The 16,006-nt window shown below is 39.2% G+C and overlaps 4 protein-coding genes across 4 annotated transcripts in view; 2 read left to right on the forward strand and 2 right to left on the reverse strand.

Annotated features, from left to right (window-relative positions):
* LOC105364626 (uncharacterized) overlaps nt 1–6,098 on the forward strand; it is a 28,728-nt gene extending 22,630 nt beyond the window's left edge. Inside the window, 4 exon segments of the mRNA XM_011502604.1 lie at nt 235–487; nt 2,855–2,863; nt 3,306–3,514; nt 6,095–6,098. Coding sequence (XP_011500906.1) covers nt 235–487; nt 2,855–2,863; nt 3,306–3,514; nt 6,095–6,098 — 475 coding nt within the window.
* Osi23 (DUF1676 domain-containing protein Osi23) lies at nt 5,864–11,270 on the reverse strand. Its single transcript, XM_011502468.1, has 3 exons — nt 10,840–11,270; nt 9,009–9,208; nt 5,864–6,637 (listed from the first exon to the last, which is right to left on the reverse strand). Exons 1-3 carry the CDS (start codon nt 11,091–11,093, stop codon nt 6,312–6,314), a joined length of 780 nt encoding a protein of 259 aa, XP_011500770.1. The 5' UTR covers nt 11,094–11,270; the 3' UTR covers nt 5,864–6,311.
* Nucleotides 11,271–12,484: 1,214 nt separating this feature from the next.
* Nucleotides 12,485–14,079, forward strand: LOC105364534 (cytochrome b5 type B). Its single transcript, XM_011502469.1, has 4 exons — nt 12,485–12,684; nt 13,186–13,314; nt 13,396–13,490; nt 13,887–14,079. The coding sequence occupies exons 1-4, from the start codon at nt 12,574–12,576 to the stop codon at nt 13,927–13,929; spliced, it is 378 nt and encodes a 125-aa protein (XP_011500771.1). The 5' UTR covers nt 12,485–12,573; the 3' UTR covers nt 13,930–14,079.
* Nucleotides 13,964–16,006, reverse strand: part of trp (transient receptor potential) — a 15,854-nt gene continuing 13,811 nt past the window's right edge. The window contains exon 14 of the mRNA XM_011502605.1: nt 13,964–14,442. Within this exon, the coding sequence (XP_011500907.1) occupies nt 13,964–14,442 (479 nt within the window). The remainder of the gene's footprint in view (nt 14,443–16,006) is intronic.

Here is a 16,006-nt window from a genome sequence, read left to right on the forward strand (position 1 = left end):
GTCTCTCCCTCGCGCTCTCTCTCTCTCTCTCTCTCTCTCTTACTCTCTGTCTTACTCTCTGTCTCACCCCTATCTCCCCTATCTCCCCTATCTCCCCTATCTTCCCTATCTTCCCTATCTCCCCTACCATCCCTACCACCCCTACCGCCCCTTACCCATCGACCTGCAGCCGCCAAAGTGACAGCCTCGCAAGAAAGTGCCCACGAGGAAGATCCTGAACGTTCGGGTTTGCAGATGCCCGGAACTGGAGGCCTGCATCAGCTCGTTACTCTGGTGCGACGGGGTACGTCATTGTCCGTCGGGTTTCGACGAGCGCGAGGAGAACTGCTCGTACCGCTTCGGGGTGACTTTACTCTACGTGGCCATCGGGGCCGGGGCCCTCGGTATCTTTCTCATCCTCCTTCTGGCCACGGGATGCCTCAAGTACTGCCTATACAGGCGCCGGCGATTCCAGCGCCGACAGCTGCAGAAGAAAATGTCCCCTCAGGTACGATGGACCTCGGCTCTTTCGATAGGTTAGCTTCGAGCGTCGCATTGCCTGATTCGAGCTACTAATATTCGTCCCGTAAACTCAGGATGATGTAATAGCACGGCAAATGTGCAATGTTAAGATGGCGACGGGCAGATGGGTTGGATAAATGGCCGAGCAGGCAATTGGTGGTGAATGTGAAAAAATGCAAAAAAAAATGCCATGAATAGGGATGTGTCGGGGTTTTCGTTACTCGGATCTCCGGATATTTAAACGGTATATTTGACTTGGCGACTTTTGGAATGGCGAATTGGCTCGTCATTAAAGTAATAACTCGTACATTTCCTTAATGAGATAGAATAGCTACTTGAATGTAAGCTCGAGCGCGTCACAAAGGCTCGACTCACAACGCTTTAAACTAAATTTGCATCTAGACGGTATGAAACACAATTTAAGGTTCGGATGTTAGACTATTATTATAATGACTCGGTTCGTTATCTTTATATAAAACTAATTTCGTTATCATCGCTCTTTAGCGTACTTTGATAAAGCCGTACGACGGTTTCATTGTATTTTTGTTTTTCTTCTAATAAATTTGCCGAGAGTGAAGGTATTCGCGGAGCACAGTCGGCCATAAGCGCAACGACAATGATGAAACAATCATTATTGTTTGTACGATCAATTCAATGCCCATAACATCGCGTATTTATAATAAATCGTACATTAATAAGCATCAAAAGCAATTTATCTATCAAAATCCCAGAGCTACGGACAAAGTGTATGGGAGAGAAGGAAATCAAAAAAAAAAAAAAAAAAAAAAAAAAAAAATTAAATAGCAACAAATGTTACCATTGAAAATTTCTAATTACTTTATCAGTCGAATGGCCATTTTCATAATCTTAAAATAATAATACCTGATTAAGGTAAATTGCGAAATAAATATGATTGTATGCAATATAGCGCGATTAAATAATATTTGCACAGAAAATATGGATGTTACGGAATTAATATAATGTTTCAAATATTTTTAAAGATATGAAGCCGACTCGATGATAAAACAGATAATACAATTCTAATTAAGTATTACTGGAATTAGTGTAAACGATAAAATAAATTTGATTGTTTACATACATGAATTTATTTCTTTTCGAATACAAACAATACAGTAATATCTATTATTGTATACAATAAATGACATTACGAACGTATGTTTATGAAACGTGTAATTACATATTTCAATATCAAATATCATTGAAATTAGTGCTTTTCTTGTGACATATATGATCAGGTATTAATGCTCTTTGGAGATTCATAAATATTTATATGATACATTAATATGTGGATTATTGATACAAGTGGAACGTATTGGCATTCGAGTTAAAAAAAATCATGCTCGATAAGCATATGGAATGCAAAATACATTGAGCGCGCGCGTGTGTGCGTGCGTGTGTGTGAAGTTGTCTTTTAATATAGAAAAATTAATCAAATTTATGAATTTTATTTTAGCATGTTTCAATCCTAATAATCATAATGCCTAGACACGTAGCTTATTACTAAATTGATAACTTGTATTTTATTTTGATATAAAATTATATAAAACATTTATTAAATACAAAGATAATGATCGCTTCGATGTATTATAAATGTGGATTTGTCGGTGCATACAACTTAATGATTTATACGGAATGTAATAAACGATTAACTAGGAAAATCTTTATAATAAATAATCGTTCGAATTTTCCAAATTGTACAGTGATTTACATAAAAATTTTACTCAAATATCCCGTGCACTTTTAAAGTATAATTGAATTGCTAAATCTGTCCTACATTAACTGTATATCGGGAATTTTTTTGTTTTTGTTTTTTGCTTTTGTTTTTAAACTTTAGAACTTTTGATATCTCTAGAACTTATAAATTACGAGACCTGCGCAATGAACTTCATCGATAGATATAAAATTGTCATTTGTCAATATAAGTTTGCAATGAATTGCTTTTAATTTTACTCCCGCTATCTTATCGCCGACAAATTTTATCAGATGGATCATATTATTTCATTATAATTATGGCATCAAATACTTTCAAGCACATATCTACATTCCCTATTTCATATTCTAAATAATCATTCGTAAATTCGTCACACAGCATCGAAAGTTCCATAAAATACAGGCACCATCGCACCACGTGGATACGAAGGCAAATTCAAGAGTTTATTCGTGATATTTTTACCTTATTATTATTATTATTATTATTATTATTATTATTACTATTATTATTATTATTATTATAAGCACTGCTTTATCGTTGAGCAATCGTCGAAAGGAAGAAAAAAAAATATATGAAAAACTCACATATATATATAGAAAATATATAGAAAACTCACATAAGCATGCTAGCGTAAGTATACGATAATATCGGATCAGTCAATCTCTAAAATTATATTTAATTTTACGTCGTCTTGGCAAGAAAAGAATTATAATGCATGAAAATCGAGGTAATCCAATCTCGGGATCATAAAAGCTCGGGCACGTGCACGCAAGTACATTCTCTTTTCTCATAAGTGCGCGCACATTTTTCAAAAATGCTATACCTCAATTTTTTTAGTCAATATAACCTCATAAAATTCACAGCCATAAACGTAGTAAAGTCAAATGGAGCTAAGGTTAATCGGCCGTGCCATTCTAAAGTTCCAATGTGCCATTATATTCGGCTAAATAAGCTTAAAGCACAATCGGGAAGGTCCTGGACAATTCAGGATCACGAAAGCTTCGTACATGTAGCTCGGGAATATCAAAGAGACAAAGGCCTGTGCGTGACATGTGCCATGTGATATTGCCAGGCGGAGGAGCACCAGCGTCTGCAGAAGAAGAAGGTGCAGGTACTGAGCGTGAACCACCTGAGCAGCCCGAGCAATAACAGCGCAGTCAGGAACAACGGCACCCTCGACGCTCGTCACCAGCAGCCACGATACGCCAATGCAGCGTTCGCTCGAATTGGCCGCTACGATCCACGTCCACAGACACAACAGGAGCAGCAGCAGCAGCAGCAGCAGCATCATCATCATCATCTTCATAGGCAGCAGCAACAGCAGCAGCCGCGGCTCGAGCCCGACGACGAGGAGGACGACTACGCCGACAAGTGCGCCAAGGACAGCATCTGTTGACAGTACGCCACCTACTACAGCGACGTTATGGAGACGACAGTCTGAGCCAACACAATCTCACACGTGCATATACGCGTGCACGAGCGCGTGCGCGCACAATGCTAACAGACAGACAAATAGACAGACTACCACACAGTCATAATCCACTCATCCATCCACACGTACACATACACGTACACGCCCGAGGGAAATTCTTGAATCTCTCTCTCTCTCTCTCTCTCTCTTGCTCTCTTTTAATCTCCATCCCTCCTCCCCCCCCCTCTGTTTTACATACGCAAACACCGTTACTTCTATTTTTTTTATTCAGACATGATGAGTGGCTGCGAACTTCAATCTTTGTGAAAACACCGCGCGTTTATTCACATACAAATTGTATTGCGTGTATCCGTTGTGTAACTATATGATAAATGGCAACCCTAAAGTGATAAAATAGCGAAGAAAGCTTACGAATTAATAAAAATGTATTCGGTACGATGGCTATCTGACAAGCCGAGACGTAGTTTTGTGGATGTGACTTTTGTTTTCTTCCTAATAAAAACTTCGCATGAATAAAGGACGTGATTGAATGGAAATTTTGATGGTACCTACACGTGCCCACCCACGCTCGACTTATTCCCATGCAGATAATTATATAAACGATGGACAGCCGGCGTAACCCCACGCTCTGCTCTCTTTGTATAAAAGAAGCTTTAGGTGTGGATAGGGTGGCGGTTTGGGTTTGAGTAGGGGTTAGGGATGAGGGTGACGATGGAGGGGGAGAGGGAGGGGAGGAGGAGAGAGTGAAAATAAAAGGGATAAAAATGAGAGGATAACCATGAATTTTATTATTGCATAATGCTAAAGGATAAAAATAGTCCCAAATCAAGAGGATCGCTTGGGTTACTCGGGCATTTACAATAAGCATATTCTAAGGATAGAATACGTGACCTGTTACGATGTACAACCGATCGAGTATTATTATTATCATTATTATTATTATTATTATTATTATTGTTGTTGTTGTTGTTACTTAAATGACGTTTTTTCAAGTTCGCTCGTTCTTGTTGTTGTTGTTGTTGTTGTTGTTACTTAAATGACGTTTTTTCAAGTTCGCTCGTTAAATTACATTCGCGCGTTTACGTAATTCAAAGCCCTACACGCTCTTTTGTTCGTCTAAATGTATTTTCTATTGGAAAAGTCGCGTTATGTCATTAATGCTTCTTCATCTCTCCACGTCTTCTTATTGATGAACCGCTTACATTGTCGACAAAAAAGTAGAGAGAAGCCGAGCTTACCTTGAACTCTGAATACGCGTCAAACGCGTTAGACACTTTGGTATGTAATTACGTTAATGCATTAGTGAAACAATGACGAAACGTAAAAAAAAAAAACAAATAGATAAATAGTACGAGAGGTGGCGCGGATATAAAAATGATGGTTGTATGGATTAAGGGGCGAGAGCGCGAGCGAAATAAGCAAGGGAATAACGATTATCCTTCGTATTAGTCGCGGTTGCGAATGAAAATTGAAAAAATTCTTAAGGACAACCGCCAATGTGATCTTTAGTTGCTCTATTTTAATAGCTCGCGATTCGCTCACTCTTTCTCTTCTAGTGTGTTGATCTTATTAGTCAGTTGATCAAGGCGAATAGTCGTCCGTGAGTCCGACTGGATGCAGTAAACGAAGTCTGGACCACGCTGTTCGTGTCCTCTCGTTTGCTTGGGTCCGAGTACGATTGTTGAAACTAACGACCTTTCCAAACTTTTCGGTGGAATGTGTGTATGCGGCAATGCAAATTCGAGGAGTTATAAAGTTATAAAAGGCGGAATTGTAAAACGAAGGAACACAATGTCTTGCATTACAATTTATTCATTGAGTGGATGAACTAGAAGGTGGTATATTACTCTAAGGCGCGCGCACACATACACGCACGCACGTACACAGACACACCCACACCCACACCCACACAGACAGAGTATACATGCGCATATACATATATATATATATATGTATATGTATAAATCTTTAATAATACATCCAAGTTTTATAAAATTGTATAAATTAAACTTTTTTTTTTTAAATTTTTTATTAATCAATGTATGAATTTTACAATAATTCGAGTGGAGAGTCGATAATAAAGCTGTCGTATTGTTTTAATGCGCGCGCATAAAAAACGGTAACTATATATATATATATATATATATAGAAATTGGCGTAAGGATGATTTATCAGTGTGTGCGTTAGCTACTGTTTCCCTCAAAACCGTTGCCGAGCGAAGCAAACGGAGCTTTAAGAAAGCTGCGAAGAAGGGACGATTACGCAACAACTACAATGTAATGACTGCCTGGCGTGCGTTAGTGTGATGTGAACGATTGCGCACGTGCAGTGAGATTTTTTTGTAAATTTGCGCGCTTTAGCGATGAATTAACGAAGCATACTGGGAGAACAGATGAGGACAATTATAACGTAAACATTGGAAATTGTAGATGAAATGACATGTAATGTATAGATTAAGGATTTATTATTAAAAGTGAAGCGACAGACATGAGGAAACAATTTGAAAGACTCTTTAAGCTCCTATACTCCTACAACCCTCCGGCCGTTTGTCGGTGGCACTCGACACTCCCCCATCCGGCTTTACAGACTCGCCTCGGGATGTCCAGCTCGATCGCCCCTGTACAGTTACGTCCGGATGGCCTCTCATCAAGCGGACTTCACGGCCGAGCGACTAGCGGCGACTTGACCCAGGTAGCCGCCGGCGTACGGTATCTCGTAGATGCTGGTGCTGCGCTCGTGCCAAGCTTCGGGCACCGGGTTATGGTAGAGCCCATAATTAACGCCGTTGGTCGCGATCTTCTTGAGGCCCTGGATGCTCGACAGCATCAGGGCCATTTTCGCGAGAATTAGGGCTTTACCACCCAGGACGGCGAGGAATTGGAAGCTCATCGGTATGAGGACTGTGCCCATTAGCAGCAGACCCATCATCATTATGGGCATCAGGTGCATCTGGCGGCGACGTCGCCTACGACCTGAGAGCAGAGACACGATTATTGTCACTCGTCAGCTCCACTTTTACCCTTTGACATTCGCGTTGCGATAAAGGCCCGCGCGCTCTAAGGAGGCGAAGCTTGCGCAAGCTTTTAAGCTCAGAGAAAGCTTAAAAGGTCGTTACTGCTTATGGCATGCCTAGTCTCCGCGAGTTGCATCATTTATTGGCTGGGATTTACAGGATAGATGGATCTGGTGGCGTGATAAAAACATAAGATTATTTAAGACAATTGTCGGGCTTATTATATCTTAATTTGCATTCATTTTCATTATTGTCCCAGTCTCTGAAAAAGTACCGACGATCGAGAAAGTAGATATTCGTTCGGCATTTTCTATTATATATAGTTTCTATTAAAGCCTAAACTTCAAAATCAGCTTACGGACACTTAAGATTGATCGATAGATAAAGCAAAGCTTATTCAATAGGTTATGACGAAAAAAGTTTCTTTTCTATTCTATCGTTATATATGTAAGCATTTTCAGCTTGCAATTATGAAGAAAATTATTAATTATAGATTCAAAAAAAAAAAAAAATAAATAACTTCTGAATATGAATATATTTCTATTACCTTACAATTTCACTACATTGTTTAAAAAGTATTTACGAGGAAGAGTCGAAGGCAAAAATAATAATTATTAACTCAATGATTTAGTCCACTTAGTCAAAAATTACGATACAATTAAAGTAAAAGTATGTTAGATGCTTCTATAATAATTTTAGAGCGCACAGACATGTCTTTGCAGAAATGCTAAGTATATGCTCCGTTTTCAATTGGAGGATATCATTATTTTGAAATAATGCATTTCTTCTGTCAATATATAATGTAAAATAATCACTTTAGTCGAAGACAGATGTAGTAAATTTTCAAATTCAAGGAAATAAGTAGGCGCTCCAGTCATTCATCTCAAAGAATTTAACGGCACATCCAGTGCGTGCTACAATGTAAAATACATTTTCTAAAATTGATTTATTAAATAATGGCTTTGCAGCAATTAGCATGAAATTGTAACAAACTTGGCTGTGTACTTTCAATTTTTTTTTTTTTTATTTCAATTTCTTATTGACGCACTCACTCGCGTTAATTAACTAGAAGAAGTTTATATTAAGTTATATTAGCGTCAAGTAAGATTTAACAGTTGGATAAAAGTTTTGTAACGACTCTTAATGTATGTATCATAACCTGAATCTAAATTACAAAAATAAAATTAAATACATAAATTGTCCAATTCGAATTTTTAACGACTAATTTCATTGCATATGAAAGAATGTAATTTTACCGATCAAATGTTAATAATACACTTTCTAATATCATTCCAAGGGATATTATTTTATGCTTGGGTATATGCTTCACTTGTGTGTATAGGTACAAAACAAATATAAAAACTTATAAAGAATACATTATTAAAGAAGGAAAAAATTTAATTTTAATTTTAAGTTTTATTGAAATTAAATATTCAAATTTAAATTGTGTCGGTCCAATGATATTAGAGTCCCCGAATTCAATATATCCGTACATATGATTTTTTTTTTCTTTCATATGCTTCATAAAAACTTTATCGAAACGAAAATTAAAAGGTCATGATTTAAATTCAATGTCAATAATAAAAGTATTTGATGATATTTTTGTTTGGCATGCATCTGAAGCTCTAAGTTTATTTCCCGATGATTTGACTCCGTTTATCTCATCATAATCTACCGATTATTCATATTTTGATAAATTGCTCTTGCTTTAAAAAAAAAAAAAAAAATGAATTCGATATTGATGGTAACTAATAATATTATGTTAATTAAATTTCTAGTAATGATAATAAAAAGCAAAAGAAGAAGAAGAAGAAAAATAAGGAAATGGATTACGGCAAGGATAATGATAATAATAATAGTAATGATAGTAGTGACGATTATAATGGTAATAATCATAATATTATAAGGCGACAGACATTTCAGGATAAGAAATTACTATTTTTAAAAGAGTCATGGAGTAAATTGAAGAATAAGGATTTCTATCTTCAATTTATTCAGGGTTATACGTTAAAAGATATTATCGTAATATAATAAGGATTATACGATAGGCGAGCAAAGTTCATATAAATAATACTGAAATTTTAAAATTTTTAAAATTTTGTTAATCCTATGATAAAATCTTTATTGAATTGAATATATTAGGTTTGAAAAAACCTTTTATATTTAATTATTTTTAAGTCCACAACGACCTCACTTTCCCCGATCAAAGCAAAAATATTTCATTAAATAAATAAAAATAAAATATATGTACGTAGATAATTTAGAAACGATGTGTGACTTTGGTTAGTTGTGAAAAATCAGTTTTTTCAACATCGAAGAAAATCGTTTACCTCTCGCTTCAATTTGTAAATCAGTCGAATTGCCGCTTGCACCAGTAGTAATATCCAGGATGGTGGGACCGAGTCGATCGAGGTCGACCTTAATAACGTGCGTTTTCAGTAAACGTACCATGCGACTCGTCAGTATCTGTCCCCAAGTCCCGTTCTTCTCATCCATTCGATCTTTCCTCTGCATTCTTCCTAGTAGTCTTCTAACAAATAAGCGGAATAATGTTTTTATTATTTATTATTAAGTCCGATAGAGATATATTGAAAACGATCTCCATTTGACATCAAATTGACAATTGATCAAATTGTCAATGACATCAAATCTCCATTTGACACAATTGCACTGTTAAATGTCTCTAATTTTTTCAAAATTTATATAGAATCCGCTCTATTATTTAAAGCATAGGAAACTTTAATCTTAAGAAGAAATGTTGGATCTTTTTTGTAGTTAAGAAAACCAATCGAAGTTCTGTAAAAATAAATCTTTCCTACACACGTTCGGCATCTACTTCCATATGTCCCGAACTTTTGAAACTTTTATCTTATTTTATACGACTTCTACTTTATAGAATTTTTCTATAAAATTAAAAACATTTTTCTACTCTGTTTGACAATCGAGTCATTAACCACTCTACAGGCAACTAAAATCACATATTCCGTTAATACTTTGTTTTTCATTATAGATTCAGTGATATCACGAGGACATTCCACGAGTGTATTTTAATTGACTTAATGTCTAGTGGAATATCGTGGATTGTTGATTCAGTCGTATAATCAGGAATTGCAGTTAGCTTACAATAGCAATCGGAAGTCAGAATACAATGAACTCGACGATAAATTGCAGACCCAAACGACGAACCACATCATTTCAGCATAAAATATTTTTCTTTAAGCATTTTTCTTATTATCTAATAGCAGTCATTTTACGTATAAGTTTTTATATTAAATCATTTGTTAATAAATAATTTATCTCGCGCTTTTCTTAACACGGGGATTGAAAAATTCTTATACATTCAATATCATCGTCTGCATCGTATATCGTGAAAATAATTATTACGATCGCAGATGCGATAATTACTTATTATGCATAGCAGGGTCGTGAAATTTTTTCATATTATATTCTAAAAGGAACTATAAAGGATTTCGATAATGATTTTTACTTTCATATTATTTCACTGGAAGTTGATTACATTATGATGATACAGTAAGTGCCATACCGTATACAAATAAAATATTTACCTTTTTTCAATTAAATATTCTAAATTATCGTAATTTACAAAATTAATTGCATAAACTATTGCGTTTCATTCACGTTTCAATTATAGTCTAAAAACTCATATCTTTATTGCTATTATTAATCTAATTATTATTACTATTATTTTTGTTGTTGTTGTTGTCGTTGTTACCATTTGTAATTATTATTATTATTATTATTATTATTATTATTATTATTAGTTTTGTTATTAATTTGCTGCTGCTGATGTTCTTGTTGTTGTTGTTCTTGTTGTTGTTGTTGTTGTTGTTGTTGTTATCTGCATTGTTATTATTGCAGCACATACTTGGAAAATAAGACAATAAAAATATTCTAGTGAAAGTTTCTATATGATTCTAATTGAAATGTTTTTATTTTTAACAAAAAAAGAAAAAAAAATACAATAACTAATTAAAATACAACAACTAACATCGATTTTACCGATTCTGTTAAAGTCAATTAATATGGCTGAATGTCAGTCCGGTTAGGAACTTATTATTATCGACGTAGGCTCCCTCGGACCTACTTTGCCACAACTTTGGCAACTTAGTGGTCGCGTGCCGTAGCCTTGGATCTACTTACCTAATGTCCAGGTCCACGGTGTTGTTCGTACCGAGCTTGCCGAATCTTACGAGCTCGATCCCTTCGACGAGGCCGATCACATCTCGGCCGAGGAACTGGTCGACGGCCCCGAGGGCCCTCCGACGCGCGCACAGATCCAGTCGCGTGCCCCGACAGTCCTCGACAAAGCTCCGAAGTGCTTCGAACCAAGTTGGCGGGCTCGCGGCCCTCAGTCCTCCCATCATCCAGGCGAGGAGTAGTACCCGCGCGAACATGACTTCGGCGAGGTTATGCGCCTGGTGCGGGTCCGCGTCCGCCTATTTATCGGCTGCGCTCCCATGGACAATCGTGTCACGAGTGCATCGAGTGCACCTCGCGTGCCTCGCCGAGCATTAAGGCCCGCAATTAAGGCCCTCCTCCCGCCTAAGCGTCGGCTGACTCCGAAAATCACTTCGCCCTGTCTGGTTATCGACCGTCTTCCTCCTTTCATTCCCCTCTCCCCACTCTGCCGTCCTCATCCGGCACCTCCACCCACCCGCACAGACGGGGCCTCGTTCGTATTCATCTATCGCGAATCAAGTTCGCGGGCTTTCGAGGGCTTTTGGGCTTAGAGTTTCGTCGGGGAGGGAAGTGGCGGATAAAGGCCGAGGGTAACCGAAACTGAATCGAATATTATTGCGCTTTTGGTCTTATTGAATTGATTTATTATCGCGTCGTTAGTACGATGTGGAAGTGTTCGTGACACTTACCCCTGGCTAAATGGTTAAAGAGTTTTATATTGGATTTCTTCATAATACTCCTAGAGCCTCGTCTCTTATTTTTCATGCAGCCGAGTGAGCGGCCGTGAGTGACGGTTTGCGCTGTGCATTGAACTAATGGCACATCTTATTCAAGTAATGGAATAAATTTATGAAACGGTGCGATATTCTTACACGCCCCGGTTCAATCAACAAATCAGCATTAGAAGATAATTTTGAAAATGCCGGCTTCTCATTTTTATTATTACGCTATTAATTCGTCCATACCAATATGCCTGTATTATCGTCGTCGCTGAAACAATAATCTACGATTAAACGATGATTGAATAACGCAATTATTTGACTCGAGTGCCAACGCTGTCTATTTCACAATGGATAAATAAATGAGAAGAAAACGAAGTAAAAAATAAAAAAATATCACGAATGAAAAGAGTAAGTGAATAAGAGGACGTAAGAGAGCTTTTTGTACAGTTAATTAAATTATAAGAATTTTGCGTCGGGGCGATTAATGTAAAATGTAATCGCGCGAGGCAGTCGTTGTGGAAGCAAAGGATAAACGAAATCTATAATCGTAATTGGATAGAAATGTTTCGACATTGGCAGTGGCCACACAATTAGTCGCGCTTCTTCTTCTCAAAAAAATATTCTCGAATAATGTGGTGGCGCAGCAGCGTGAAGACACTCGTCAATCCGGCCAAAACGTACTCGCGGTACGTTTCTGACGCATTACGTCAATGTCCGACATGAAGAGCCTTGGCATCGACACGCAACAGATAAGGATCAGGCGATGGTGCGATTAATGCCGATAGCGTGAAACGTGACTCCGGCGGATCGCGCGTTATCGCGAAATTGTCGGGTGGCGGTGGTTGCGGTAGGGGGCGCGGGAGGTGGAGGAGCTGCCCCGGAAAGCCGGGAAAAAGATGGTGCTGATGGGTGCGAGTATAAAAGTGAGCACGGGCCAAGAAATTACCGGTCGTCGTTTCAATCCCAGGGTAAGATGGTTGGCTACACGCTCGAGGAGGTCGCGCGCCACAATGGAAGGATCGAGCCAAGATGCTGGATCATTGTCCGCGGTGTTGTTTACGACGTCACGGATTTTATGGCCGAGGTACGGATGTAGGGGGTTCTCGTTTTTTAGCGCTCGGACGCGCTCATTGTGTGCAAAATTAATGCTCGCGCGACAACGGGGCATTGCTTTGGATTTTCCGGGGCTTGTAAGGGCAACGAGGCTTAAAGATACGTAATGAGGCTCGATACGCGAGGTGGTTGGGGAAAGTGAAGGTGGGCGGGGGAGGAATGCCCGGTTTAGCTTCGGCAACCGTTTCGGCAGAACTCCTTGCTGGAGCGCACGCTTCACTCGGAAATGCGAGGAACGTGAAACGTAATCGTGAGCTTAAGAGGGGAAGGTCGGCTTAAGATATATATATATATATATATATATATATATATACCTGAAAGTGAAGGAATTAATTCAATAAAACACAAAAGACTCAACGAACATTAGTATTGTCCTTTAATAACTATAAGATGCTTTACAAAACTATAGTGTACAAATAGAATGGAATACAGCGATTTAGTGCAATTATACTGTTGAAAATTTTTGACGTAGCATCCTGGAGGAGCCGAACTTATCGCCGAGCGTGCTGGAACGGATGCAACGTCAGCCTTCGAGGATCTTGGCCACTCGTCCGATGCAAAAAAGATACTAAAGAAATATGAGATCGGATGGCTGGCAGAGGTAGGTTAATCCTCGGTGTTGCAATTATTCCTCGAGCAAATGACGTGTATACCATAAACAAACATAACCTTTTGCGGGTAGACGGGCGGGAGAGAAAGCAGCGAGGAGGCGCCGACGAGTGATTTGGCCGTGGCCGAGGGTGTCCCGATCAAAAAATCCAATTGGCGGCAGCGAAGGTAAATAAGACTTTTGGTAAGAATTATCTTATCGAGGGTTCGTGCAAGCGGATAAAGATGCGTTGTGACAGCCAGTGAGAAAGGGAGAGTGAGAGATAGAAAGAGATAGATATAGAGAGAGGGGTAAAGAGATAAAAAGATAGATAGATAGAGAGAGAGAGAGAGAGAGAGAGAGATAGTGAGAGAGAGAGTTAGAAATAGAGAGAGAGAGAGAGAGAGAGAGAGAGAAGTGAGACGGGTGGGAAGATTTCGTGTTCAGTCGGTGCCAATAAACGTTGGTGGCCGGCGCACCCGAGGATGCGCTGGGAAATTAATAACAGTGTAAGGGGATGATAAGACACGCAGAGGGGGCGCAAGGCCGCATTGCCGAATTCTATGTTCTTGGCTCGTTTCCAGGAAGTTCCTAAGCATGATCCTCGGGCCGTGCGCGTCGACGTGAAGCCTGGGGAACGGAGCAGCTCCGCCCCGAAGCCTCAGATCCAGCCCCCGACTATCTGCCCCGTGGCCTTCGACTTGCCCCGCTGTTTGGTCCCGGAGGGTGCGTCATCCTTTGGCGGCTGAGGCGCCGCCATGGGCATCTGCTCCAGCTTCTTGGATTGTACCGGGACCTGCTTCTCCTCCTCCTTCTTCGGGGGACTCATCGCAGGCTTGATCGAGGAATTGCGCGCCAGTGAGGATTGTCGCGCAGGAAGCGCCGGCGGCTTCGGCTCCTCGTGCGGCTCCTCGGCGATGGGCGAGGGCGCGCGCGTCTCCGTCGACGGCTTAGCCTCGAGGCTGGGCCGGCTCTGTGTCGTCGAGGACTGCTTCTCCCCGCTACCGCTTCTGCTCAACGACTTCTTGCTCAAGACGCTGAAGGTCCGGGCTGCTGAGGCTGCCGGACGCTCGATCTTGGCCGGCTCCGTGATCGCCACACGCTGACTGGATCGATGGGACTTTTTGTCGCTTTCGACTGCTGTTTCGATTAAGGATCGAATGATCAGTATTTTGTTCGTTCACTCGGCACAGTGTTCGTTTCGCACTGGCGGACAGATCGTCGGCTTTTCACGACACAAGCTGGACGAGAGAGGGAAGGGGCGGGGAAGAGAGTATCGATATGTCCCGAGACATATGACAATGTGACCAGTGTAAATGTAAATGTGCATGTAAATTAATATTTATACCAAAGTTGTTAATTATTAAAATGTGTGTGCTTCCTCCGAGCCCACTAGCTACTTATTGCGTTACACCAGCTCCTTATCCTTAAACCACGTAAAGTTCGTTGAATTAATTATTAATCAGGCCAGGTATTATCGTCTGCTTCTAAATATCTCACCGAATTAAAATTCAGTTAGATTTGCAAATTCTCAAATAATTATAAGTAATTGTAATTTGATGTATGATAATTGAAGTATCGCACTTAATTCTATTGAAAGAGTCTCTTTTAACGTCTGTACTAATAAATAGAATTTTTTGAAAAATCGTAATTTAAATCTTGGGCATTTACATTAATACAATTAATACATTAATAGGTGAAATATTATGTAAACTGAAGCAAAATAACGCACTTAAATATCAATCAACTTGATTGTTTCATAAAGTTCTTTAAAACTTTGTACTAAAAATTTACGATAATACATAATAAATTATAGGAAATTTGATAGAGAGCTTATAAAATTAAATTTCATCCAAATTCCTCACTCATTGTGTGTAGATGTAATCTGATTTATATGTGTGTGCGTGCGTGCGTGCGTGTGTGTGTGTGTGTGTAGATAGATAGATAGATCGATAATATTCAATCGAAACGTTTTTAAATCTGTGATTTAGACTTTATCGCTCGTACGTTTTACACAAAGTAAGCACAGTGAATAACATGTGGAACTATCGCATTGCTTATCAGCCACTTGATAGGGAAACGACTTTTATACGAATGTTAGTTGGTTTGTTTACAAGACTCATCGCGTACAATTGAAAACTCATTTAATTTAGTCGACGAATAATTGTGCGAGAAAAGACAGAGGAAGCCCATAATCAAGCTATTAATTCACTACCTCCGCAATTAGCTTTAAATTTATCATTAACGAAGCAATCGTATTGGTAAGAGTAGCCGATACTATGATTAATTAACAAGTACGGGATAAAGTTAATAAAGCCGTTTAGCTGATAGAGCGACGCGTAATTTGAGAAGTTTCTTGGACATTGTACGCAAGGGTTTGCACAATTTCCGACATTCTCCCAGCAATAAAGAGGAAGAGAGAGAGAGAGAGAGACAGAGACAGAGACAGACAGACAGACAGACAGAAAAAGAAATAATTAAATCTCGTGGAATTTGAATGTGGGGGCAAATCTTATTATCGACGAGCCAGTCGCCTCGACTCGAATATACGTAAAGGCACAGGACGTTATCTGCCTCTAGGAGTGGCGTTCGGAGTAAAGTGGGGAAATGTCGAGGAATACCGGTGCTCGGACTTACGAGTGTACAACCAGCTTGGTAAAGGATTACCTAGACGCTTGGGTGGGATGGGGTGGGGGGGGGGGGG

Source organism: Ceratosolen solmsi, unplaced genomic scaffold (genome assembly GCF_000503995.2).
Source record: "Ceratosolen solmsi marchali unplaced genomic scaffold, CerSol_1.0 scaffold39, whole genome shotgun sequence".
Lineage (NCBI taxonomy): Eukaryota > Metazoa > Arthropoda > Insecta > Hymenoptera > Agaonidae > Ceratosolen > Ceratosolen solmsi.

Coding starts and splice junctions, on each gene's coding strand:
- Osi23 (XM_011502468.1), bottom strand. CDS start 11,093: ATGTTCGCGCGGGTACTACTCCTCGCCTGGATGATGGGAGGACTGAGG. Junction 9,209..10,839: donor ACCGTGGACCTGGACATTAG/GTAAGTAGATCC, acceptor CTTATTTGTTAG/AAGACTACTAGGAAGAATGC. Junction 6,638..9,008: donor TTTACAAATTGAAGCGAGAG/GTAAACGATTTT, acceptor CTCTGCTCTCAG/GTCGTAGGCGACGTCGCCGC.
- LOC105364534 (XM_011502469.1), top strand. CDS start 12,574: ATGGTTGGCTACACGCTCGAGGAGGTCGCGCGCCACAATGGAAGGATC. Junction 12,685..13,185: donor TCACGGATTTTATGGCCGAG/GTACGGATGTAG, acceptor TTTTTGACGTAG/CATCCTGGAGGAGCCGAACT. Junction 13,491..13,886: donor TCCAATTGGCGGCAGCGAAG/GTAAATAAGACT, acceptor GCTCGTTTCCAG/GAAGTTCCTAAGCATGATCC.